This window comes from Camelus bactrianus, chromosome 16 (genome assembly GCF_048773025.1).
Source record: "Camelus bactrianus isolate YW-2024 breed Bactrian camel chromosome 16, ASM4877302v1, whole genome shotgun sequence".
NCBI lineage: Eukaryota > Metazoa > Chordata > Mammalia > Artiodactyla > Camelidae > Camelus > Camelus bactrianus.
In genome coordinates, this window is record NC_133554.1 from 54358253 (window position 1) to 54384435 (window position 26183).

The 26183-nt window shown below is 48.1% G+C and overlaps 2 protein-coding genes across 5 annotated transcripts; both read right to left on the bottom strand.

The window, feature by feature from the left end:
* Positions 1-2135: 2135 nt before the first annotated feature.
* CD300E (CD300e molecule) lies at positions 2136-11636 on the bottom strand. 4 transcript variants are annotated; one of them, XM_010950988.3, is made up of 4 exons: positions 11474-11636; positions 7906-8253; positions 6228-6339; positions 2136-5343 (listed from the first exon to the last, which is right to left on the bottom strand). In XM_010950988.3, the coding sequence occupies exons 1-4, from the start codon at positions 11511-11513 to the stop codon at positions 5103-5105; spliced, it is 741 nt and encodes a 246-aa protein (XP_010949290.2). In that variant the 5' UTR covers positions 11514-11636; the 3' UTR covers positions 2136-5102. The 4 variants fall into 4 exon arrangements, with proteins under 4 accessions (XP_010949290.2, XP_074199733.1, XP_074199731.1 ...); XM_074343632.1 differs by having other exon boundaries at positions 6192-6339; XM_074343630.1 differs by lacking the exon at positions 11474-11636 and adding an exon at positions 10364-11446 and having other exon boundaries at positions 6192-6339.
* Positions 11637-16490: 4854 nt separating this feature from the next.
* LOC105065682 (CMRF35-like molecule 5) lies at positions 16491-25673 on the bottom strand. The gene is made up of 4 exons (XM_010950808.3): positions 25550-25673; positions 24000-24326; positions 22351-22447; positions 16491-21357 (listed from the first exon to the last, which is right to left on the bottom strand). The coding sequence occupies exons 1-4, from the start codon at positions 25608-25610 to the stop codon at positions 21225-21227; spliced, it is 618 nt and encodes a 205-aa protein (XP_010949110.3). The 5' UTR covers positions 25611-25673; the 3' UTR covers positions 16491-21224.
* Positions 25674-26183: the final 510 nt, after the last annotated feature.

Genomic DNA, 26183 nt, shown 5'->3' on the forward strand with positions numbered 1-26183 from the left:
TGTAGTCAGCATCCTTTCAGACTTCTGCACAGTCTTCAACGTGGGGAGCCCCTATCTTCTAACAAGTGGATAGGCCACTTCTGGGGACCCAAAGGGAAACTAGGGTGGGGGGATTCAGATACTCAAGTGCATTGGTAGATGTGTCAGCCCAAGTCTCAGGGCCTCAGTTTTCCCTACCAGGAAACACTTGCCCTAAAACACTTGGTGAAGCTAAGAAATTAACCCTGCCTGAAGTTTCACTTCTCTTAAAATTAGGTCCAGGCCTGATCTACAGCACAACTGTCCTTCCCGATAAAAGAAATGAGGGGCCCCTTAAATGCTAAGAAGGAAGGTATACAGATGTTCACCGAAGGCGTGGGCCAGCACGTGAGAGCAACATTACTCATGACAGCCAAAAACTTGACACTAGTCGAACTCCCATCAGCAACAGAATGGACACATTTGGTCTATTCACACAGTGGAATATAGCATCATAGTCAGAAAAAACAAACTGCAGATAAAAACTGCATTGAAAGTGTAGACGAAGCTCATAAACACATTGGTGACCAAAGGAAACAAGACAGAAGAGTGTGGATTGTATGGTTCATTCATATAAAGTTGCAGAACCAACAAAATGAATTTAGGCTGTTTAGAAATCTAGTGGGGAAAGGACGTTGTGACACCGTGACTTTGTAGGCAGTGGCTGGAGGAGAACACGAGAGGGCTTCTGGGGGCTGGTAGTGTCTGCTTCTTGAACTAGGGTAGGGGCTCGTGGCATGGATGTGTTTCATTTGTGCACATTTATTGAACTGTGCACTTTCAATGTGTTCATTTCTGTGTGTATTTTATATTCCAATAATCAGTTTTAATATTTTACTACAGAAATCTTTCCAAGTCACTGCATACATGTTTACTGAATTCTTTAAACAGCTGCCTGATGCTGAATTGCGGTGCTTCACCACAATTAACTGTTCCTGCAGTGATGGCCGTTGAGCCTGTTTCCAGCTTTTTGCTCTCGCACATTGACGGTGCAGCTTCCAGTTCCGGGTAAGATTTCGTCTTATCCGGAAAGAGTAATCTAAGTGATGGAAATAAGAACCCAGGCTGGATGCATGCGTGGAGCAGCTATCTAAGAATTCTGCTGAATAGGTGGCACCTGAAGGATTGGGGAACGCAACCAGAAGTAGGGCCAATCCAGCTGTGATTTTTCTGGTTCTGTTTCCTCTAGATCTGCCTGCCTGAGTGTGAACCCTGCAGCCCAGATGCTGAAACTGCACACTCATCAGGGACTGTAAGAGTCCAGGATGATCGGAAAAAGGGAGCCGGAGGGGACAATAAAAGGGTGGAGTTTGTTGTTTGTTCTCTTTCCCTCCCACCCAGCCCCAGCAAGCCTCAGGGCAGAAGCTGCAACTCCACTGCAGCAGCTGGAATTTCCAACACCTAGAGCCCTGAAAGAGGAGAGCCCTCTCTGAGCAGAGGAACCATGGTCTGAAGAAGGGGGGTGGGGGATGTCGTGGCATGTTCTCTGCCTTTATTCACCCTCTGCTTGACCCTGGACTTGGCCACAGGAAGTACACAGGTAACAGAGGTGAGAAAACCGCAGCTTTCCAGCCAAAAGACCAGGAAGTGGGGTGGAGGGCTCTGAAAGCTGGAAGGGGGGTCGGGGAGATCAAGAAGAGAGAGCAGCTCAAGAAAGGGACCCTACTAGAACTCCCAGCTCGCTGCCATCCACCCGTCTCCTAAACTCTGTGCCCCAGTGGGACCTTGAAAATACCCAAGACTGAGAACTTTGGGGAAGATCACCAACAGGGCCACAGACTGGCCGCTGGGGGGCGCGCACGGGCCAGATCCGAATGCACCTCCAAGGCTGGGAAAGCTGAACTAAGTTGGAACCCCAGTTCTCAGAAGCCAGATCAGCACCTAAAAATTCCTAATTTCACCAGCTTGACTGCCTGCCATTTAAGAAATGGAATTCACAGTTAAAGACGTTTGGGGGAAAGTGATGGAGTTATGTTGCATGTGTGTGATGGTGGTTTCATGAAATAATGCATGTGTGAAAAATTCACAGAACTGTACATCACAACAAAATGAATCTTACAATACGTAAAATTTGAAAAATAATAAAAACAGCAAGAAAAAATCTTCCAACTGTGCACTTTCAATGTATGCAGTCAATTTTATCCCAATTACACTTCAATAAAATTGTTAAGAATGGAAGGGAGGGAGGGAGGAAGGGGGTCGATGTTTCCTGCAGTCCTGTCCCCGCCCCTTCATAAGTTCTTGGCTGCAGGCAATAGCGCCAGGGCTCACTGGAACACCCAATCCCAGAAGAAGGCTCAGCCCTCAGATGTAAACACAAACAGAAGCTGTTCAGCCTCTTCTTCCCTCACCCTTCCCTCCCCGGAACTGGCCCACCACACCCTCTCTTGCTCCTGTAGGCACAGCCCTTTGTCACTTCACCTCCAAGCCCCCGATCCCTGCAAGGCCCTCTGAGGGTGAGAAGTGGCAGGAAGAAGACTCGGTTGGCTACATCTTGGGAAGGCTAGTCTGGCGGAGGCAGGTGGGAAGGGAAGCCCTAACCCACGAACCAAGTGTGACATTTCAGTTTGAGGACTGGTGATGACAAGGGCTATCATTTTGAGCCCATCTGAGCGGCTAACAGGGTAGGTAGTTCCACAAAACAGCATTGACTTTGAAAGTCAAGAACTGAGCCAGAGACGAGGTTGGCTAGAGATGCACATGTGACAGTCCTGTGCGTGGAGGTGGTGCTAGGGAGAGGGGTGGGGGTGCAGGGACCCAAGGGCAAGGAGAGGGATTCAGCAAAGAAGAGAGAAGAGAGGGAGAGGGAGCTGGGGACAGAGGGAGGGAAGCACCTAAGAGGGGAGATGTGTGGGAACGTCACTTAGGAGGTCATTAGAATAAGGGATTTCGGTGCAGTACAGTGGCCAACAGTCCAGAGCCAAGGGAAGTATGCAAAGAGGCAGGAGAGGAAGAATCTGGGACAAAAGGAAGTGAAGGCAAAAAGCATTTCTCCTTCCTTATCACCTCCCCGCAGCGGCCTCTGCTTCACAGTGACTCAGGACCACAGAGGAAGCTGTCCTGAAAGAGGGGCAGAGGGTCTGACTCAGGGAGGGACCATGGCCCAGGGCAGGAAGGGTCTGATGTGCACGGTGGTGGGGCTGCCTGGAAGGGGTGTTAAGGTGGGGCTGTTTCTCAGCGAGGCTGGGTGTGAGCCTTGAGCGCTGTGTTCTTCCCAAAGTGCAGATCCAACGAGTCTCCATTGCTCCCTCCTCCCCGGCCTCTGGAGCCTTTACCTCCCAGCCCTGCTCCACACTTCATGCTGCTCTGCTGGCAACCACCTCCTCAGATCCTCACACAGACCTGCAGTGGGGTCCTGGCCAACCTAGATGCTTTGCTTCCCCCAAACCCCTGATGGCACAGCCCCACCTTAGTTCCCCTAAGTCAGCTACCACGGCATTGCCACAGTTTCACACACCCCCCCCCCCCGACACACTTCCACCACGAGAAACTGTGACAATCACACTCTGTTTGCTGACAAGTCCTCTACGGGTGACTATTATGGTGATTTTCTGCCTCTCAGTTTTCACTTATGCTGCTGCTGCTCTAAGTACGTCCTCTCTCTCTCTTCTTCCTCTCCACCCCACTCCCACCCCAGTCGGCTGACATTCTACACCTCCTTTAACATCATTCTCCAGTGTCACCTCCTTCCACTGATCCATCCAATATGACATAATGTTTTCCCCTCTGACATCGTGAGGCATCTTGCTGGTGACTGTGCTATGGCTCTTACCAGCCTTCTTATGCTACATTGACTTGTGAGCTTATCTTTTTTATAAAGTGCATCATAATCTCCTCTCTTGCTCATTATTATGTTGCCTACATCACCCTGTGTATCTTATTATTATTATTATTATTATTATTATTATTATTATTATTATTATTATTAGCCTCTTTAGATTGAATTTTTCCTTCAGCTGAGTTTGGGGCCAGCCCCAGATCTCCTTGAGATGCCATGAATGTCCCCACCCTTGTGGGAGCCAATCAGCGCTCAGGCTCAGAGAGAGGCATCCCTGCATGAGAACTCAATGCTCAGAGGAGCTCCCAGAGGAAAGGATTGGTCTGGATGCAGAAAGTTGAGTGGAAATGGTGACGCTTGCTTGTGACAGACTGTGCAACTTCTCCTTGCAAACTCAGGGATAGAGCAACAGACAAGCATTCAAAAACCAACTGAGCCCTTTCCTGGGCTAGGTTTGCCTGTAGTGGCTGTGGCTCATACCATCCCAATGTGGTAAAAGTTATTTCCTCACCTCTGTGTCCCACACCTGCACCTGCACCTGCGCCTGGAAACACATCTGCCTCTTCTGTGAAAAGGGTTAATTGTCAACAGACGGTCAGACTTCTCCTAACATGGATCAAGCCGGACTCTCTGTCAACTCCATGCACAGGAGACCCTCCAAGTCAAGGATTTCCAAAAGTGACACAGGGGCACCCACTGCCTCCTTTTCCTAGTACTGCTCCAGCTGGCCCCAGAACTTTAAATTGAAGATGCTCAGCCATGGCTGAGCCAGGCAGAGATGCATTGGTCATAGGGACAAAAAGAGGAGGGAGATTGAAGCCCAGTGAGACCCAAGAGGAGTTGGAAGGGAGGAAGAAGCCCAAGGGTGCAAGACAGAGGGAAGCTTCGTGATCACACTCTGTCAGGGCCAAACTCCCCTGTGACGGTCCCTGAGGAGGGGGTGGGGGTCCTATGAGCCCAGGACTGAAGCTGTGAGTGCTGTGTCCTCAGAGAACCTCCTGTCTGCAAGAAGGAGGTGTTTATTTCCCTGGGGACACTGAGCTGAGAAGCCTTTGTGCCAAGGAGAGGAGAAAAAGGCCAGGCTTCTGAGCATGCAACTTCCAGAGAATTCTTGCCTTTGGGAGGTGGGCAAGAGGGCAAGGAACCAGGGGGTCTGTGGAGGAGAAAAGAGGACTGCAAACAGGGGCAGAGGAGACCCAGCCCTCCTCCGCCTAAGGGCTCAGAGCAAGTGTCTTCTAAGATCCAGGACTCTCCCTTGACCACTTCCCCCAGAAGACCTGAGTCCCTCCAGACCACGCTCTGCTGCCTAGCCGTCCTGGAGTCCAGAGTCCAAAGGTCTCCCTTGTCCAGTCTGAAGGGCTGTATTCCTGGACAGGGCATTCCTGGGGACGGTGCGCTGCACAGGATTCCCCTGCTCAGGCTGACTGTCTCTCCCTCCAGGGCCCCTGTGAGGTCTGTTCACCCAGAGGACAGCGCCAACCATGCTCAGGAACAGGGGCAGCTTCAGGAAGATCAGGAGCAGGAAGTGGACGCTGCTGAAGAGGGACCTGCAGGGGACACAGTGACAAGAAATGAGCTGCCTCCTCTCACCACCTCTCTCTCCACCTCTCCCTGTGCCCTGACTCTAAAGCCTGGATAACTCAGAATCAAACCCGGAAAAGACCCATGCCAGGCAGACCCTCTCCAGGGACCCTGTCAGCGCTCCTCTTTTGGTCAGGAAACGCCCTCAGGACTCTCCTTAGGGAGAGGTGATGGAGCAAAGAGAGAAGAGAGGCCCATGTGGTGGCTGCTTTCCAGAAGTCTACTCTCAAGCTTACCCTCTCTGTCCCTTCCCCCTCTACCCACATACACAGAGCTTTCCTTTATCAGCTGACGTATTAACCAACCCTCACCCCTGCGTAAAGCCCTTGTCCCTCAGTTCCCTTCCCTTCAGGGTATGGCAGCAGCATCACAGCCTTTTCTGAGCGCCTTTGGGAGGAGGAGAACAGACCCAAACTTCAACTTAGAGCCAACCCATCTCCCCACAGACCCCACAAAGCACCTCCTGGTAGCAGGGTCTTTGTTACAGCAAAGACCTCTGGAAGTGGGCCCAGCTTAGGGACCAGGGAACCAGGACCCCAAGTCCAGAACTGGTTGAGGCAGGAGAAGGGGAGGGGTGGGAGTGGGAGGAGGGGCTGCTCGTCCACCTGAAACCAGCCTCTGTCTGTGTCCCTGCAGCTGCACCACAGGGGAGGACGTTCACAGAAGAGGTGACATTTTCCACTCAGAATCCCAATGCAGCTTTGGAGAATATAAAAATTAGGACCAGATTTGGAGGAAAACCCAGCAGAAAGTGAGATTAAAAGGTCCTGGTGTGCTGCCAACCCCCACCCCAGGGTCCCCTAAGGCTGCTGACCCCCTCCTCCGTGGTCTCCAGGCCTTGAGCCATGACCTTGTGCAGCGTGTTGACACCTCCTTGGTGCTGAGGCTCTGCCCAGCATTCACGGTCGGGAAGGGAGCAGGTGCAGCTGGACATGTGGTCCGCCCTGTGGTTGTACTTGGTGCTGTAGATAAAATCACACATCAGGCACTGCTCTCTCCCCAGCCATGTACTAACAACTGCTTGGATCTCATGTCGCAAGGAATCATCCACTCACAGAAAGGACTTGGGAGTTGCCCTGTGGCTAGACCACCTCCTGAGCACATGAGACTTTTCCAGACCCGGCCGTAAGTGCCACCTTTCTCTATCTCAGGTCTGACTCTGCCTGGGGTGAGAGCAGGGGTCTCTCAGGGGCTTCCCCAGCCTGGTGAAGAGCCCCAGAGGAAGGAAGGGCAGGAATGAGTCTGAAGAAGGCAGCTCATCCTGTGGCCCAGAAGCCTCACAGAGACTGTGGGATGGGGCTCACAGGGACCAGGTCTGTCCCGGTTCTGCTGATGGATTTTAGGTAGGGTGACCAACTTGCCCTAGTTTGCCTGGGACTTTTGCAGTTTTATCACTGAAAGCCCCGCATCCAAAGAAACCTCAGTCTCGGACACACACTGAGGGTAATTTTAGGATGGATCCAGGGGTAAGAGTTTCAAAAGGCAGATAGGAAAATGGTGCGTGAGAGTTGACGGTACTGGTAAGAGAAGTATATAGAGTCTACCGTGAAGGCTGGAGCTGGCTTAGGAGGGAAGTGAGGTCAGGGCGGGGAAGGGGGAAGCAAGACCTCATTGGGAGAAAACGGAGAAGGGGGTCAAAGGACCAGAAGTGTGTGTGAGCTTGAGAATGGGGTTAGTAGGGTGAAGGCACAGGAGGGCTGATGCATGGAACACTGTGAGAAAGTAAAATGTTTGAGGTTGGTGGACATGGACCAGTTCAGGGTGACAACAAGATGTGCACTGTTGCCATGGAGTTGGATTCTGAAAGAGTGGAAATGCAGGACACTGAAGTTGAGAGTCATAGAATCTGAGACAAGGATGTTTAACAAGTTATTCATGAAAACCTCCCAAGATGATGCCAGGGACTGGGGTGGAGAAATTGCTAGGTTCCCACTGAAGGTTGAGGAATAATCTGGAAGCCAATGGATGGCCATGTTAGGGAGAGGAAGAGGGTGGGTGTGGCCACATGACACAAATTTTAAAGGAAGCAGGTGGGAAAGTGTTAGGTTGGAAGTTGTGATGGGAGGTTGGGAGAATGGGGCCACGACTTCATGGCCATATGGCATATGGGGAATAGGAGAAAGAGTGGCTTCCACTCTGAGAGCCTGCCTCCTGACACAGGAGTGAGATCAACTCCAGGACAGAGTGGTAGAGGCAATGTTCTGTGAGCAAGCTGAAGATGTATGTATGCAGAGTACAGCTGCTGAAAGGCAGAGTGGAAACAGCCTTGGCTCAGCATGGAGGGGCCTCCCAGGTAATGCGGTGAGGCCCAGACTCTATGAGAATTAGGGCACCTCGAGCTATGCCTGCAACACATGCCAAGGCTGAAGGATCAGCCCCCTTTCTCCCTGCCCATATTATAGACTCTTCCCAACGCTACTGAGACAGAGGACAAGACCCAGAGACACTCTTCAGTAGAGCACCCATCTTTGTCCCCAGGTCCAGTGATATCCCATAAGCTCTGCTGCTGGACCAAGGGGAGCTCTTACCTGGGAAAACAGACACATTAACCTGGACTGAGGGGTCATATGACAACGCGTCCAGGATCCAGACTCTCTGAATTTTACACCAGTAGGATCCAGCGTCATTAGCATTGAGGTTCTCCATGGTCACTGTGAAGGTGAGGTCATCAGCGTAGTCTCTGATGGACACGCGGCCATTCCTTTCTTCTTTCTCTTCTCCTTTGGTCTCCACAATGATGTCACATGAGGTGTCATACTTTCCTCTGCACCAGTATTTGTTATACCCCTTGTACGCCTTCTCGTACTGACACCACACTCTCAGAGAGCCTCCCATGGTTCCCATCACAGAGCTGGGGCCCGTCAGGGACAAGCAGCCTGGAAAACACAAGCCACATCCCAGGACTCCATCCCAAAGGTCCTCAGCAGCAGCTACCTGCTTAAAGCCCAAGGGGAAAGTTACCATGGAGGTGTGGACTGTTCTAGGCTGGGGGATGGGATCTGGAGGGACACCTGAGCTTAAGATCTAAACCAGAGGGTCTGGAAACTGTGGTCAGCAGAACCAGTACAGACCTGGGCCCTGTAAGCCCAGAAATGCTGCGTAACTGCACAGGGGCCCTGCCCCTTGGGGAGAGGGAGAGTAGGAACAAAGCTGGAGGTGGGACCAGGGATTGCCGGCTGTCCTGCCCTGTCCTTAGCCCTGCAGCCCTTGCCAGGCATGAGATTTGGAGTGAGGCCTCTGCATCCCAGTTTTTTTTTTTGGGGGGGGGGGGTTGTTTTTTGGGTTTTTTGGTAACTCAAATTTATTCTTTAAAAGTGTAACTTCTTGTTTATTCTGCTCTCCATGTGTTCTCAAGGGAGGAGAAGCAAATCTCTGGGTTTCATCACAGACCTTCAGATTTAGAAGGTGGCTTTTAATACCTTAGCCCAATTTTCTATCCAACACATAAATATGTCAGAAGCAAATATTCATGCAGGGTGTTGACAAATGATATCAAGTTACTGGTGTTTGAAAGAGGAAACAGGATTGGACTGAGAAGAAAGCTGTTGTTGGTAGCTTTCTAGTTCTTAAGTTGGCCAATGAGTTCACAGATGCTTGTTAAACTACACATTATTATATTATATAAAAAAGGGCTTTGCATGGACCAATGATGGCAAGGTATTGAGCCGTGACCAATCTGATTTTGGGCACCTAAAGTCAAGAAAAAAGAAGATTCTGTTCATTCCAGAAGAGTACTCTCCTCTGTTCTGCTAGAATGCTGTCTGAATGCAAGATTCGCAGGCTTTATATAGGATTATATAGATGCATACATGTATTTTTTAATAAAAGTGCTTTGCTGGTGGCTTGCAGTCCATGGGAGCTAGTGTAGGAGAGCGATCAGTTCACAATGGAAGCAGTAGATGGGGTAGCAGAGCGATCTGCAGAAAGCACCTTGAGCAGTTTTGTGAATACTACCAGCATGGAGGTTCTAGATACCTCCACGGCCAGAGGGAAGAGCCCTGGGAGGAGGCAGATCTGAATTTCATTTTCAATCCTTTTACTTAGTTGATATGTCATAGGCTAAGCCCTTTACCATCTTATCTGTAAAATGGGGATAATGCTAACTGTCCTGCCTGGGTCCTAAAGTTGCTCAGAGGGTTAAATTGTGTCATAGGTTTGAAAGTGTTTGTAGGTTGTAAAGCACATAATAAACAAGAGTTCTATCCTTGCTTACTTAATATGGGAATTCTCTTCCTCCAGTTTCATCCTTTCTCTCCTTGTTCTGGAATTGCCCTCAACATCTTTCTTTATATCCCTCCCTCATTCCCCATTCTCAGATTAGCAGTACAACCCTCTTGGGTGTCCTCCATAAATTTAAAGTAATCACATTTTCCCAAACAGTGTTTATGACCCCAGATGGGTGCAGGGGTGGAGGAGAATGCTGGGAAAGATAGGAGGGAGCTGGATCAGGAGCTGGGATGAAAAAGATGAACTGAAATTTTAATCTTTACAAATGACTTCAGTGTTTTAATCTGAACCCATGAGGAATGTCAGCTGCAAATGTACCCTAGATGGAAAAATAAACTTGTAGGGCTGGAGACATCAGCCAGTTCCACATAAAGGGGTGGAAAGAGGTTTCCATCTTCAGTTTAACTGCACCCAGACTGGAGCATTTAAGTCATTTTATCAGATTTAAGGAAGAAGATTTTAAAAAGCAACGACATGCTAGGAGGAGGATATAGCTTAGTGGTAGAGTGCGTGCTTAGCATGCACGAGGTCCTGGGTTCAATCACCAGTACCTCCATTGAAAGACAAATAAATAAACCTAATTACTTCCCCCCTGCCAAAAAAAAAATAGCAATGACACGCTAGTAAACCAGCTCTCTGGGGAAGGGTGGGGAAGAAGCCCTGATTTGCCAGTTTCCAAGGTGTAAACATTCTCGCCATGACTGATTTCAAGGTAATAACATGCTGTAACTGAACGTGGTGTTGGGAAAACACACTCACCTCTCGTGAGCCAGTGCAAGCTGCCTCCAGCCACCACTGCTTGGGTGCCCACTTTATTAATCATTCGCAAAACATCCGTGGTCATTGTCATCATCATTTAAGACATTTTGGACACCTCTCTTGTGTAACGAGATGCATCACTTTGACATGTCTTTCTGAGTGTAAGATCTCGATGAGCCTTAGGAGACCTTGACGATCATCTAATCCACTCTCATTTTCCTGATAAGAAATCTAAGTTTTGGTCAGTGTCACTCAGCTGGTCTTCTCTTAAATCTCTGCCTTTTCCATCCAATTTTCTGGAAAAGTCTGTAATGTTGGGCAAGTTCTGTTTCATGAGGGAACCCAACATAAAAATTATTCTACAGATGTTATTAAACCCTCTGATTTTTTATTATAAATTTACTTCCCACAGAAAAATGTGCTCTCATGCACTCTGAATGCCTTTATAAAGATTTTCTCTTCTGAAAGTCCAACCTTTGAGAGACAATTTTATTAGCTTATTCCAGGGAGCATTTAAGGTGGAAGCTTAGATTGGCATCCCAGACCCTTTATTAATTCCTTCTAATAAACCTTTCCTACCCTTTTAAGCTAAGCTCTGACAAAATAGAACTTTTGCTAATTCCTGAGCTTTCCATGGTCTCTACTCTCTCCACACGTTTGCATAAGCTACTCCCATTTTTCACTCAGCCAACTCATTCATCCTTCAAGCCTAACCTCCGGTGATGCCTCAGTGAAGACCCACATTCTTCTAAGAGTAGAGTTAGGGGCCCCTGTTGTGCATTCTCTTCAGACGTGAATGAATTTCTTCTCTCCAAGTTCCATGCTGTCGCATAGTAACCTGACTCCCTCATTCAACCATGAATCTCTGAGTGCAGAAGTTGCTCTTAATAACAGCATGCAAAACAGTCCTGGCACACAGTTGGTGCTCAGAAAGGGTATGTAGGATCTGTGGGTGAATGTAGAAGGATATACAGATAGATAAATGGATGTATCTTTCCCATTTCTGCTGACACTTTGCCCAGAGGCAAAGTGAACTCAGGACAGACCTTCCACCCACTGTCTGCCCTCTGCAACATCAGGTTCCCAAAGCACCCCCCCAGCTCCACTCACCTGGAAGGCAGAGAAGGAGCAGAGCTGGGGACAACCACATGGTCCTATCTCCCTGGCTGGTATCCCCAGAAAATCCAGGTCCCGGCTGGAATCCAGGTGTTTACAACACAGCCTGCGTCAGCCACCTTCTACTTGTTCAACTTTCCTTTGCATTTCTCTCTCATCCACTTCCTTTTTAATCTCTTAGCTACTTCCTAATTTGAAGCCTTAGAAAAAAGGGGAAGGATGGCAAAAGACACTTCAGAGAAAAGACTAATCAGCAAGGGAAATCTGCTGGTTTTTTGGTTCATTTAGTGACAATATAAGGTTTGGGTCACACCCTGAGTTTTCATGAAAGTCAATCCCAAAATACAAAAAACTCCAACAAAGGAGACCCTTTGTCCCTTGCCTCTCTCTCTCTTCCTGTCTTGGGCTGATTTCTTAGTCTAATCAACCACCTCGCCTCTCTGGCTGCCTACTTTTGGATCATAAAACACCGCCACTTAAAGATCTGGGGCTAGGACTCCCCAAATCTCTCTCAACCATGACGTCCATGTAGATGACCTCATTCCTCTTCCTTTAGCCTAATATCCCTTCTGGGCTCCAGACTCAACTTTCTAGCTTCCTGTGGAGAAGCTTCTCCTAGTTATATGTACACTATTAACCTAATTCAGACACAAGCCCCATTGCCATCATTTACTAACCATGTACCCTTGGGCATGTTGTTAAATCACTCACACCCTCAGTTTCTGCATCTGTAGAGTGAGAGTACTCATTCCTATCCTATGGGAAATAAATGAGTGAATGAAAGCAAAGCACTTGGCACAGTGCCTGGAACAGTAAATTGTTCAGTAAATGTTAAATATTTTTAGGATGGTCTTGGACCACTGTAACAGCTTCTCACCTGGTTTCTCAGCCCTCTGCACCTTCCCTCCAATGTAACTGACACATCAGAAGCATATTTTTCTCTAAGACACAGGTATCTGAAAATATAATTCCACTGACAATCCCATCAGTTGCTTCTACTTTTTCTTCTCTTCCCCAGAGGTTGCTCTCCATAACCTCTACATTCACTATCTTTTATTTTTTTTTTTTGAGGTGTTAAGTTCTATTTTTATTGGATATGCATTGTGTTTTTTTAATTTTATTTTACTGAGTTATAGTCAGTTTGCAATGTTGTGTCAATTTCCAGGGTAGAGCTCAATTTTTCAATCAAACACGAACATGCATATATTCCTTGTCACATTCTTTTTCACTATGAGCTACCACAAGATCTTGTGTAAACTCCCCTGTGCTATGCAGTATAAATTTGTTTGTCTATTCTATATGTACCTGTCAGAATCTACAAATTTCGTACTCCCAGTCTGGGGGTCCCACTCCCCTCCCTGCTGGCAACCACAAGCTTGTATTCTATGTCTATGAGTCTGTTTCTGTTTTATATTTAAGGTCGTTTGTCCTCTTCTATTTTTTTTTTTTTAAATTCCACATGTGAGCGATATCATACGGTATTTTCTTTCTCTTTCTGGCTTACTTCATTTAGAATAGCATTCACTATCTTTTAGAACTCTCTACTGGATCATTTGCCATTCCAATCTTTTGCTGTAACTTGCTATCTTCCCTCTTCAACTATGTCTAATGAAATATGACATATAGGTTGAGCCTTGGATAGAACAATCAAGCCACACAGGTCCTGTGCCCATGTAGTTACTACCCACTCCCCTGGGGGACCCAAAGTGAGCTGAGCTGACAGTAGGTGCATTACTGTGTTCCCCCATATCACTTTTTCAGCATGGACAACAGCTGAAGGATTTGTTTGATCTTGCAGAGAGGATCAAACAAGTCTCCAGTCCCTTCTTAGTTCTGCTTTTATGTTGTTTTCTTCTGCTTCCTTTTTTTCCCCAATATGATCTGGGAGTCGTTTAAAAAATAAAGGAAATGGGAGTAAGTAAAATCTGGTGCTGATGGTTGAAAAATATAAAATACGACTAATGTGGGCACATTTCATTACAATTCAGTAAGAAAGTACAGATTGCTGGCAATATGGTAGATGAGTCAATACAGAGACTTCCTTCTAGACCCAAACAGAAATTCTGTATAAAACGCAGCCGCCAAAGTTGTAATACATAACTGAAGTCGAAATCAAGCAAAGGAAATCCCCGGGTGCCAGAAACATTAAGAGAACTGAAAGCCAGGACTGTGAGCAAGATCTAATACCATACAACTAATGGGAACTATTAGAAATGGATGTGGTTGCAGGGGGGAAAGGGGTGGGAAGGGACTGACTGGGAGTTCGAAATTTGTAGATACTGACAGGCATGTGTAGAATAGATAAACAAGATTATGCTGTATAGCACAGGGAAATACATACAAGATCTTGTGGTAGCTCACAGCGAAAAAGAATGCGACAATGAATATATGTATGTTCCATGTATAACTGAAAAAATGTGCTCTACTCTGGAAATTGACACAACATTGTAAACTGAATATAACTCAATAAAAAAAAAAAAAGAAAGAAAGAAAGAAAAAGAAATGCATGTGGGCTTTAGGAGGAGAGAGGCTGGCATTTAAACAGCCACTCAGGGACAGGCGCTGATGCTGCAGGTCTATACCAGATTGGAGCTGGAGCAGAGCTCACTCTCAAAAGCTGGGATCCATGAAGAGTCCCCACAGCCCAGAATGGAGTGAAGGGGAGCTTCACTGATGGGCTTAGGGAATCATCAAGCCATCTTGACCCCCTACAGCCACGAGGAGTTAGAGTCTCCCATAATATCAGCAGTACCAAGGTTGGGAAACCCTCAGCTAAGGAAGAAGCATCTCAAGCAGAGGGAACAGCACGTGCAAAGGCCCTGAAATGAGAGAACAATTAATGTGTTTAAAGAACAGGAAGGAAACCAGTTAAGTCTGTAGCCTGATAAGCGGGGAGGGAGGGTAAGAAAGGCTAAGAGGGGGCCTTGTGAAGTATGTTAAGGAGTTTGTATTTTAAGTGACAGCAATGGGAAACCACTGAAGGGTTTTGGGTAATGTGGATTCTGGTTTATGTATGAAAATAATCACTCCACTATGTGGATAACAGATTGGACATGGAAAAAGCAGAAGCACGAAGATGAGTCAGAGGCTCTGCTGTCATCCAGGAGAAAGGTGGTGGTGGCTTGACATAGTGATGGACCAAAGTGCACAGCCCTGAGTGTTCTGTGGAGGCAGATCCATCAGGATTTGTGATGGACTAAATGTAGGATGGTCGGCAAAAGGAGGAATCCAGAGTGACTCCCAGGTCTTCTCCGGGCAAAGCTAGGTGTCAGTTTTTTTCCCTTTGGGTGGGAGGAGGTAATTAGGTTTACTTATTTATTTATTCTTAGAGGAGGTACTAAGGCTTGAACCCAGCACCTCAGGCATGCCAAGTGTGCACTCTACCACTTGAGCCACACCATTCCCACTGGGTGTCAGTTTTCGCTTGAGCTGCCATAACAAAGTGTCACAGGCTGGGTGTCTTAAACAACAGAAGTTTGTTTTCTCATAATTCTGGAGGCTGGAAGTCCAAGATCAAGGTGTCAGTGGGGTTGGCTTCTTCTGAGGCCTGTTTTGTAGATGGCTGTCTTCTCCCTGGGTCCTCACATGGTCTTCCTTCTGTGTGTGTCTGTGTCCAAACTTCCTCTTCTTATAAGGACACTGGTCACATTGGGTCAGGACTCACACTAATGACCCCACTCTAACTTAGTTACCTCTTTAAAGATCCTATCTCCAAACACAGTCACATTCTGAGGTACTGGGAGTTAGGATTTCAACGTATGAGTTTTTAGAGGACACAACTCGGCCCATAAAACTGGTGCCACTTCCTAAGGTGGGAGAAGGGCTTTGAAGATTATGATGGAATATAGAACTCCACAATGAACATAAGAAAATAAGGTATGCCAGGAGATGATAGATAGATGGAGAGAGAGAGAGAGAGAGATGGAAGCTCTTGGATCTAAGAGCAAACAGGCAAATGACAAGTGTGCTGTCCTACAGACTCTCTTGATCATGAGCACAGAATGTTGCCCTGCTCATAATTGCAGAGCACACTGGGCAACAGCAAAATGTCCATCCACAGTAGAATGGATAAACACATTGTGGTATATCCTTGCAGTGGAATCTTAGTCAACAATGAAAATGGACAAACTACAGCTGCAACATGATGGATCTCAAGCGCAGTGTTACATAAAAGAAACAAGTCGTAAAACAGTACGTACGTATGATCCCACTTATATAAAGTCCCAAAGTAGGCAAGACCAAACTATAATACTGGATGTATATAAAGGTGGCAAGATATTTTTAATTAAGAAAAATGATTTACGTGAAGTTCTAAAACAGATGAAGCTAAGACATAGGTGATAGAAATCAGACCAATGGTTGCCTGGGGTGGGCATGTGGGCTGTCTATAACGGGGCACAAGGGAACATTCTGGGATAATAAGAAATGTCCTGTATCTTGATCATGGTGTTAGTCACAGGAATGTATAGATTCAATAAAATTCACTGGACTATACATATAAAGCAGGTGCATTTTACTATATGTAAAGTGTACTGTAATAAAGTTGACTTTTTAAATCAAGGGAATGAATATCACAAATAACAGAGTAATGGTTATTTCTAGTGGGGGATGGAGAGGGTGTGACTAAGAAGTGGATTTCTGTTCAATTTCTTAACCTCATTGGTCATTATGTAAACCCTCTTTTAAAATTATTCTGCAAACTACACATAGATGTTTTATACAGTCTTCTCTGAGTATGGTGTAGCTTATATTTAAATGAATATGTGTGTGATTAAATATATATGCAATTAAATATACTTACGTATGCAATGTCCATGGATTTTGAGAGGGAAAATGCCCACGAATGCCTCACTTGATAGAGGAAAACAAAACCACATTTTTAAAATGCAGGGACTCCAAATGTACACTATCCATTTATACTGTCTTTAAAAAAAAAAAAAAAAGAAAAGAAAAAATAATTCAATACACTTCACCCAACCGAGAAATCAACCCAAATAATTTTAGTTTGAGGAAGAAGCAATATAAAGGAAAAAACAGTGGGAAACAAAATCAGTTAAACTTCAGAATTTATGTCTAAATCATTATTGTATGATTTTATTATAACACAGTTATTATATTTATTAAAAATGCTAAAGTTAATTCTTGGAAGAGAACACATAATTGGTTTTAATTAATAAAAGTAAGTGTCTGGGTCTCAAAGCTCGTATCATCACAGCTATTTCTCACTTCCTTTCAAGATTCTGGGGAAGAGAATGGTGGCCGGGTCAGTGGGTTCTATTCAACCACTGAAGGGTGTGGGTCTTTCTTCTTAAGCAGGACTCTGTAAGTGGAAAATCAGATATTCTGGGTTGACAACAAAGTCGTAAGCTGGCCATGTGGGGATGGAATCTGGAGCTTCTGGGGAAGACCTAGGGCATCTCAGGGAAACAGTAAATGGTAGAGCTGCAGCCATCGGAAGAGGTTAGACGGGGTTCTTGGTAAAAACAACCCTGTTCTTCCTCAAGCCCAGTGCTGAGAGCTTTGCCCAAATTATTTCTAAAGTTCACAACAAAGCCATAAGGTGGGTACCATTATCCCCACTTTACAGATATGAAAACAGAAGCATGGAGACATCCTGAAACCAGGTATCATCTCATTAAGCTCACCAATCTCAGTTTAGTTTCTTGTCCTTTGGTGCCCCAATCACCCTCCCCGACCCCGTGACCAGGTGATCCGGCTTCACCAGATGCCTCAGGAATCAGGGGTCTACTCCTCTGAGGCTCTGCACCCATAACTGCCAAGCTTCTGGCTTGTCCACAATCTGCTCCTCATGAGAAGCTTGGCTGTTGATCCCTTAACTCACTGGCCTCCCGCCCCTTCAGAAGGTACATCTCTTCCTGCCTGGCACAGCTGAGGTCCTAGTTTCTTCGTGAGGATGATGGTATCCACCTCATAAGGACTGTGGTGAAGAATAAATGAGATAATTGATGCCAAATCCCGGGCACAGACTGCGGCATAATGCTAGTAGCTGGTATCACACACACACATACAAACACACACACACACACACACATACACACACACACACACACACACACACACACCTGTGGGCTGACAAAACACCCCCTACCTCTGCAGTTCCCAGTGAGCAGCCATGGTCTCGACATCCTCCCACTCACCTGAGTAGGTGGGTAAGTGTTCTCATGAGACCTGTGTATTACCTGCTCTCCCAAACATCCTTGATCATATCCCCTCTTCTCCATCCCCTGTCCCTACACAGGGAAGATTCTATAAATGACAAGTCCCAGCCCCACTCACCTGGAGGCACAGAAAGGGCAGAGCTACAAACAGACCTAGTAAAAGGCAGAACATCCAGATCCTTGTCTTCTGACATCTCACCTAGGAGTTCCGGCCCTCCACACTCTCAATTCCTGTCCATATTTTCTGTAATCTGTTTCCCTCCTCTGCTGTTTCTTCCCTTTAAACTTTGAAGATATCAGGAAAGGGGGAGAACCTGCTAAAAAGAAAAATGACCCCAAATCACAGCCCCAAGGGGGAGCTTGATGACACCTTGTCCCACACCCACTTCACCTGCGAGGGATCCGGCCCGGCCACCCGGCCCATTTCCACTGGATCCCACGCTGTCCTTGTTTCTCAGCAGGGTGGCTTTGCACAGCTCGGGCCCTACCCTGCAGGCTGTGCCCACCTGCTGTGGTCACACTGCAGGTCCTCTTGGGGGATGGTTTCTGGTCCAGCTGTGAGCAAGGTTTACATCCTGCACGGTTCAAAGCATCTTTGACCTGAACACTCTCTTCAGTGTCCCATGGAGAGAAGCAGGGACGTACACCATTCTTACAGTTCTGGATGTCAGAAGTCCAAAAGCAGTTTCCCTGGCTTTTTCCAGGATCTAGAGGCTTCTTGCATTGGCTCATGCCCCTCATCACTCCACCTAGGCTTCCATCATCACATCCCTTTCTCTGATTCTAATCTTCCTGTCTCTGTTTTATCAGGATTTTTACCGTAACATTAGGCCCAGCAGCTGATCCAGGATAATCTCCTCATCTCAACATAATCACATCTGCCAAATCCTTTTTGCTGTGGAAGGTAAAATATTCACAGGTTCTGGGGATTAAATGTGCACATCTTTAAGGGACTGTTATTCTGCCAAATAATGGAGCTGGAGTGGGGGACAGAGCACACTGCCTTTTTATTATAGCAACAAGTTCCTCTTTTTACATTATAAACACCATTCCACTCTGATCCAGGGGTCCCATGATCCCCCCACTAGTTTGATGATTCACTGGAAAGATTCACATAACTTAACAACAGTTTTTCATCATGGCTAAGGTTTACGACAGCAAAGGACACGGTGCAGGGATAATAGGAGAGATATCCACAGGCAAGGGCTAGAGGGGCGGGGTGCAGGCTTCCAAGTCACCCTCCCCTGCAAGATTCGCACAAATGTGCATTTCTCTGCAGCTGCGGATTACAGAGACATGTGTGGGATGTCTCCACCCAGGGAAGCCCGCTCGAGTTGAGACTTAAGAGTCTTAAAGAGGGTTGATCAGGTAGATACAAACCAGGCACAAAGTGCACATCATGAATCTTCATGCTGTCATGAAAAATACCAACGACCTGGTCCAGCCTGACCCACTGCCTCAGGCACAAAGAATAACATCACTAATCAGTGCCTATGTGAACTTTCCAGGGTTTTAGGTCTTAGAGTCCAGCTGAGAGTCATTGTCATGGCTCCGGGGATTCCCAGAAACAAGCGAGAACTGAACGAAAGAGACCAGCTATGTCAAACGTGGGCACGTGGACATCCCCTACCCACCTCTGCCTCCTGCCCAGGTAGGGTAATCCTGCATTCACCAGTGACTTCAGCTTGACTTCACCATTTCTGTGCTCCTGTGTGTCATCACTGTGCTAGTTCCTGAGGAGGCAGAGGGAGGTGAAAATCCCATTCTTGAGATGATGATTATCTTCTGCTGCATAATAACTACCTCCAAACTTACTTTAAAACAATGAACACATATTATCTCACAGGAATCCCAGTGCAGTTCAGTGGGCACCTCTGCCTAGAGGTTTCTCACAAGGCTGCAGTCAGTATTGGCTGGGGCTGCAATCTCATCTGAAGGCTGGGCCGAGGGTGGGTCTGTTTCTCAGCTTGTTCACGTGGTTGTTGGCAGGTTCAGTTGCTCACAGACCAGTGAACTCAGGGCTGTCCTGGCTGTTGGTCAAAAGCGTCTCTCAGTTCCTTGCCATACTGGCCTCTCCATAGGGCAGCTCACAACATGACATCTGGTTTCCATGACAGCAAACAAGTGAAAGCCAAAAAAACAGAAGCCAGAGTCGTTTTGTACTCTAATGGCAGGAGCAGCACCCTGTTACTTTGCCTTATTCTATTCATTAAAAGCAAATCACTAAGTTGAGCCTAGTGAGTCACACTCACTTCACCTCAACTCGTACTGGGATGTCTTTGTAAGCCCTCCAGCATGCCCAGGGAAAGGAAGCCTCTTACTCAGGGTGCTAAGAGTTGAGAGATCTATTGTCTCGCCAATTAACTCATCAAAAGGATATCTTTCTTCAACCAAAAGTGATGCACTAACCAATTAATAGCTTGTTGTCACACCTGTCTAGAGGGGCAGGATCAGGGGTGCCTGCCACATTCCTTGTCCTGGAGGAAAGAGACCATGTTACCTAGTAAGTAGTCTGTAGTTGGATGCCCAAAGGCTCTACCTTGAGTCTCACCCATTCAAAACTTTTACCAACTTGGATGAAGATACAGAAGGCATGTGTGTTTCTTCTAGAGGTCATGCAAATCTAGGGGTTGAGGGGATCAAGAAGAGAAATAGTTGAGATGTGACTTCTGTACCCAGGGTATAAGGGCTGAACCTTAAGGGAGGAGAAAGGAACTCCTTCCCAGGGGCAGAGGCCACTGAGTATGGAGGACAGAAGGAGAGTGAGAGGGGAGGGTTCAGTTGGATCTGGGTCAGGCCACCTTCATGTCTGGCCACTGCCCCTCAAGCAAGGAGCTGAGCCCATCTCTGTTTGTAACTTGTCACAAAGAAACCTTCCTCCCAGCATTACTGCACCTAAGAGTGGAGCTCTCATCTGCTCTTTAAGGCAAGACCTCCATTCTTTATCCCCTTCACCCATTACTGAATGTGTGTTGAGCACTGTGCATTCAGATAGACGTGGGCATGGCCCTCTGGGGATAAAACCACCTTCCCCCATTGTGCCTGGAGTCAAGCAGGAGGCCCAGGAGGCCTGGCTCACTCTTCCCAGGTCCCTCACCTGCCCACCTCCTTTCTGCTGCTGTGGACCCAAGCCAGCAATTGTAATGGCAGCTCCATGTGGGAGCTCCTCCTGTGTGGTCAAAGCCCTCTATGTATCATCTCAGTTATATACAAATCAAAGAAACAGACGATGAGCCATCAAACAGCCTCTCCTGGGCCACATGGTAAGTCAGCACCACTGGGGTCTGAATACAGATCTGTCTAAGTCCAGAGCATGTGTCCTTACACCATGTCCACTCTGTCAGGCCACCCCATGAAAGGATTTGGCAAAGGTGACTCAGCTTCTGGGCACAAAAGTCTCTAGTGAGGCCAACTTATTTTCGATTTCACATCCCAGGGAGGAGTTGGGGCTGAGTCTGGATCCCAGGGAGGGGTCGGGGCTGAGTTTGAAGCAGAGAATCCAGGATCTGTGTCACCAGACAGGGAGCCATTGGGATGGAAGCCGCAGGTGCTCTGGGCTGGGCTGATCATGGTGCATGGACATGTCCCTCGAGGGGACGCTGAAGCCAGGCCAACCAAATCGCAGCATAGCTGAAGCTCAGGAAGAGGACAGCCTTCAGCAGGACCAGGAACAGGAAGCTGGCAGAGAGCAGGAAGGGCCTGGTTGAGGAAATGGGGTCAAGGAGAAAGAGGCTGTTACACGGTCACCTAGAAGACCCCTCCATATCCTACATTTGCATCCCAAGCTCAGGACACCAGTCATGGGCTATCAGCAGCCCCTATGCTGGTTCTCATAAGTTGTTCCCCAGAGGCAGGCCTGTGAGGGGCAGAGAGACAGGAGGGAGAGCAGAAGAGAGAACAGCCAGTGGCTGACAACGCTGGGCGCTCACTGTGGGGACACTGGCTTCATGCTTCACCCAGTTCATCTCAGGTGTTCCTCACAATGGATCTGTGAGCGGTGCTGTCATTATGCTTGTGGCGGGTCATAAGAAGGACACAGTCTCCTCCTGGCTCTCTCTCTGGGACACTTGCTCATGAATCCAGCTGCCATATTGTAAGGAAGCCAAGACCACATGCAGAGGCCACATGCGCAAGTCCAGCCAACAGTCTCTGTTGAATCTTGGTGAGTGAACACCAGCACGTAAGTGAAAGAGCTTTTCTAAGTGACCCCAGCCCTCAGCACCTGAGTCTTCCAGCTGAGGCTCCAGATCTCCCGGAGCTGAGACAGATTTCCCTACTGTGCCCGGTCCAAATTCCTGCCCCCAAATCCACAAACATCGTAAGTGGTTACATTATGCCGCTAAATTTTGCCATAAAATATCCATAGTAACTAAGATCACCCTCTTTTTACAGATGAGGAAACTGAGGCATAGAGAAGTTAAGTAACTTGGCCAGTGTCATCGCCCTGCTGGTAAAAAGTGGAGCTATCATGGAAACCCAAACATTGGACCTCACACTTAGAGGTGGGGAAGGAGACAGAGCAGAGAACTGAGGCAGAGGCCAGTACCAGGGGCCCTGGGCTCTAGCTGGGACCTGCAGTGGGTACTAAAGTGTCACACCAGGGCCAGGGGTGCCCCAGCCTCAGCATCCCCATCAGGGGACTGTCAAAGCCGGGACAGTAGGAATCCCCAGCAAGGGCTTGGCCTTTCTTACCAGGGAGGAAGGCCAGGGCTGGACACGTGGCTGGTCAGAGCCAGGGCACCTGTGCTGGCCGGCGTCTCAGTGGTCCTCATTGCTACTGTCACTGAGCCTGCAGACAAGGTCACAGATCACTCTCTGTCCCAACCTCCCAGTGGCTTAAAGTCTGCTGTCATTAGGAAACTGTACATCTCACCTTCCTCAAGGGACCCTGGGACGGGAGGGGCAGCACAGAGAAAGGAGAAGTATCCTTGGGGGCCGGGGAGGTGCCAAGGCCAGCCAAGAGGAACCCAGTGTTACTCCCTTTCCAGGTCCCCAGCCCCGTCTCACACCAGGACACACCAGGCATGAAGAGATGTCTCTGGTAGGGGGCGGTCCAAAGGAAGGATCACACAGGGGCCTTGGCCAGCCCTCCAGGAAGCCCCCCAAGAGGCCTTTGGGTGAGGTTCTGGCACATTCCTGCACTGTAAGGACTCTAGAAGCCCAGTGAGGACCAGAGAGCAGGTTGCAGGCCCTCCTTCTTTCCCTCACCCCTACAAACAGATCAGGCACATGGTGCAAAGTAAAATCACAGGAAAAACACCAGCATGGATTTGCACATGCCCCCTGCTGAGTGGGGGCCCGAGCAAGCGAGGTAACAGTAATCACATACAGATGTGTTCATGCTGGGCTAAGACTGAGCGAGGGGCGGGGCTGGGGACGCAAAGGAAGCCTTGGGGCATGGGGGAGGTGACGCAGCTTAAATGCCACCTCATCAGAGGGGCCCTCCTGTGTGCCTTGAACCTAGAGTAATCACCTCTCCCATCAAATACCACTTAATCCCTACCTCATCCCCTCCCCATTATCTTGCATTGCACCTGTCGCCATCCATGCAGATGTGAGTGGCCTCAGGTCTGCAGCAGGCATTCCCTGCCCCACCAATGTTCCCGAGCTCTGCTGTCCTCTTTCTCTTCTCAGGCCCCACTCAGAGTCCACACCTGCCATCCCCCCTCCAGGCACACTCAGCTGTGGGCCTCACCAGGGCAGAGACTGAGTCTGTCTACTTCCCCCTCCAACCCCTGCTTCACCGCACCTGGTCCATGATAGACAGGCAATAAATGTCTTCAGTGACTGAGGAGGAAAACTGAAAGGACACGCCAGAGCCTACGTGCAAAGCACCTGTCCCCTCTGGGATCTAGAGATCTGTGTGCCACAGCTTTGATTTGGTCTGGATGACAGTACCAATGACGACCATCTAGTAAATTCTAACAAACTACCAGCCACTGGGATCAGTGCTTTACACGTTTCAACCCATTGAATACTCACACCCACTCCCAAGTCAGTATCATTGTCAATCCCATTTTACAAATGGGGAAACTGAGGCACAAGCCCATTAAGTCACTTGCCCAACTCACACAGCCAGCAAGTGGCAGAGCTGAGACTTGAACTCAGTTTTCTGACTCCAGGGCCCAAGCTTTAACCCGACACATCCCACCTGCCACATTTATGCACAGGAAAGGATGCATGCTCTTACACACGTGTGTGCACACGCACAGGTGTGCTCCTGGTCCGCCTGGGCAGCCCATCCTGGGGCCAGGCTGGACCCTCCCTCCACCTCTCCGCAAGACAGACCCAGACCCCTGACCTCAGCCCATGCCAGGCAAAGAGGGGAGGGGAGGCATTACCTGGAAAAACAGTCACTGCCACCGAGGCCCAGGGGACACTTCTGTCCACCCCACACCAGTAAGTGTCTGCATCTCCTTCCTCCAGGTCCTCTATGATCACAAGGAAAATGTGCTCCGTGGGGCTGTCTCGGAGGGTCACTCGGCCGCGTCTTACTTCCTGCCCCACCAGGTGTGCCGTTTCAATAACTCGGATGCAGTCTCTCCAGTCGGGCCCTCGGCACCAGAACTTCCTGTGACCCTCCTCTCCTGCACTGTACTGGCACTTCATCACCAGTGTCTCTCCTACTGTACCCTTTAAGATCCTGGAGATGCTCAGAGTGAAACATCCTGAAAAACATAAATCCACACACCCTTAGCCAATATGTCTCGGGCTCCAGCCCCCATCACCGCTCCTCACAGTGACCCTGAATGAGTGAACAGATACGCTACCCCCCATCCTTGGGTGTCCCCTACCACACCCTCCTGTGGTCAACCCTCTACACGCCTAGTCTTACAAACATGCATGCAGCTGCGTACCCCTCGGTTCTGTGAACAAGATGGTCTTTCTGCTGCTTCTCTAGGAGACCAGAAAGATCCTCCTGTGGAAAATTAACCACCCCCCGCCTACATAATACACACATACTCATTCTTCTCTCAAACCCTTTCCCCACGTTAGCCTCTCTCCCCAAACCATCTGACCTTCCTGGATCTCTGGAGGCGATAGCTCGTGAATCACCTCCCTGGGGTGGGTGTCACTCATATATGAGTCCGACTTGACACCCCTTCATTAAGTGCGGATCGAGAGAAAACTGAGTGCGGATCCAGCACCATCCTCATTATAACAGCTAACAGCAACTTAGGGCTCAAGAAGGACTGGGCACTGTCCTATGGTCTTACATGTGTTAATGGGTTTCATCCTCAAATCCTATCTGTCCTTGGAAGGACTCACCTAAGACTATACCCAACATGACCAGGCTTCATTAGTGCCTGAGTTAACACAGCGTTAGGATGGGCGGGATTTGGAATTCGAATATAGGGGAAGGAAGGAAGGAAGAGTTTCTCCCCAATTATAGGACTGAAGATGGAATAGTTTGATTCTAAGAAAGGACCCCGCAGTGGGTAACGTAGGCTATCAGGGGTGGAGGGACTTGTGACGGATGGCAGATGCTTCCTATCCAGCCGAGGAATTAGGTGGCAGCAGAGACCTGGTGGAAAGGGACTAAGAGGCAAGTGAGCAAAGGCTGAAGTATCTGTGCTAACTAGACTTAAATCAACCCCCTTTTCCACCCTGACAAGGACAACACACCATTGTACATGTAGAACCTCTCTTTGGACAGCAGTTCACGCCTTAAGTCAGGTAAAGGCAGATTTGGTGCGCAATTATCATGAGGATAATTTTCCCCTCCTCCATTCTGAACGGAGGATACATGGGAAAATAAGGTAGCTCAATACACGCGATCTTCCAGGAAGACTCTCCCAGCCTTCCGGATCTCCTATGTGGCTCTCTCCACAGAGTCTCCTTCTCCTACATTTGGCAGAGTAGACACACCCAAGTCCAAAGTCCCACTCACCTGGGAGGCAGAGGAGCAGGAAGGCCCCAGAAAGGTACATCTTCTGGCCCTGCTGGCTCATTCCTCTACCACATCTACAGAAGGAATAACACACTAGGCCCTCTTGGTTGTCTAGAGATCCAAAGCCAAGTTCTTGCTTCTCCTTTTTTGTTCCTCCTCCCATTCCAGCCTTGCTATCACATCACTTCTAGATTTTTCAAAACATAATTCTCAAAATGAACCATGAGACTTAGCAAGCGCCAAGGGCTCCTGCAAAGCTTCAGGGTCCAGAGACAAAACTGGACACTTGATTTTTCCATAAAAGGCGTTACAAGGTCCTCATGGGAAAAGCAAAATTTGTTGGCTTCCTTTACACTTAATCTACAGGTTGGTGTTTCATTTTAGAATTGTAGTGTTTACTTAATGTCTTTAGTGTTTCTACTTATACTTACATTTAGAGGAATGGTTAGGGGCTCTAAAGCTATCAGTCCTCTGTTGCACCCACCCAGGCAACTGTGCAGGTCAAATTGACCAAAAAAAAAAAAAAAAAAAAAAAAAAAAGGCAGTGGGAGTGGGAACCCCTATGCACAGAACTTTGACCTACTTGTTTTCAAACCCTTTCCTTCCTTTTCCTGCTCAGCTTGTGTTTCAGGGA

Excerpts from the sequence above, each read along its gene's own strand:
- CD300E (XM_074343630.1), bottom strand. The coding sequence starts at position 10,460 with ATGATGATGACAATGACCACGGATGTTTTGCGAATGATTAATAAAGTG. Across the intron at positions 8,254-10,363 it reads CTTGCACTGGCTCACGAGAG|GCTGCTTGTCCCTGACGGGC; the intron begins GTGAGTGTGTTT and ends TGTGTTTTCCAG. Across the intron at positions 5,344-6,191 it reads TGGAGACCACGGAGGAGGGG|GTCCCTCTTCAGCAGCGTCC; the intron begins GTCAGCAGCCTT and ends TGTCCCCTGCAG.
- LOC105065682 (XM_010950808.3), bottom strand. The coding sequence starts at position 25,610 with ATGAGCCAGCAGGGCCAGAAGATGTACCTTTCTGGGGCCTTCCTGCTC. Across the intron at positions 24,327-25,549 it reads CCTGCTCCTCTGCCTCCCAG|GATGTTTCACTCTGAGCATC; the intron begins GTGAGTGGGACT and ends TATGTTTTTCAG. Across the intron at positions 21,358-22,350 it reads AGCCCTGGCCTTCCTCCCTG|GCCCTTCCTGCTCTCTGCCA; the intron begins GTAAGAAAGGCC and ends TTCCTCAACCAG.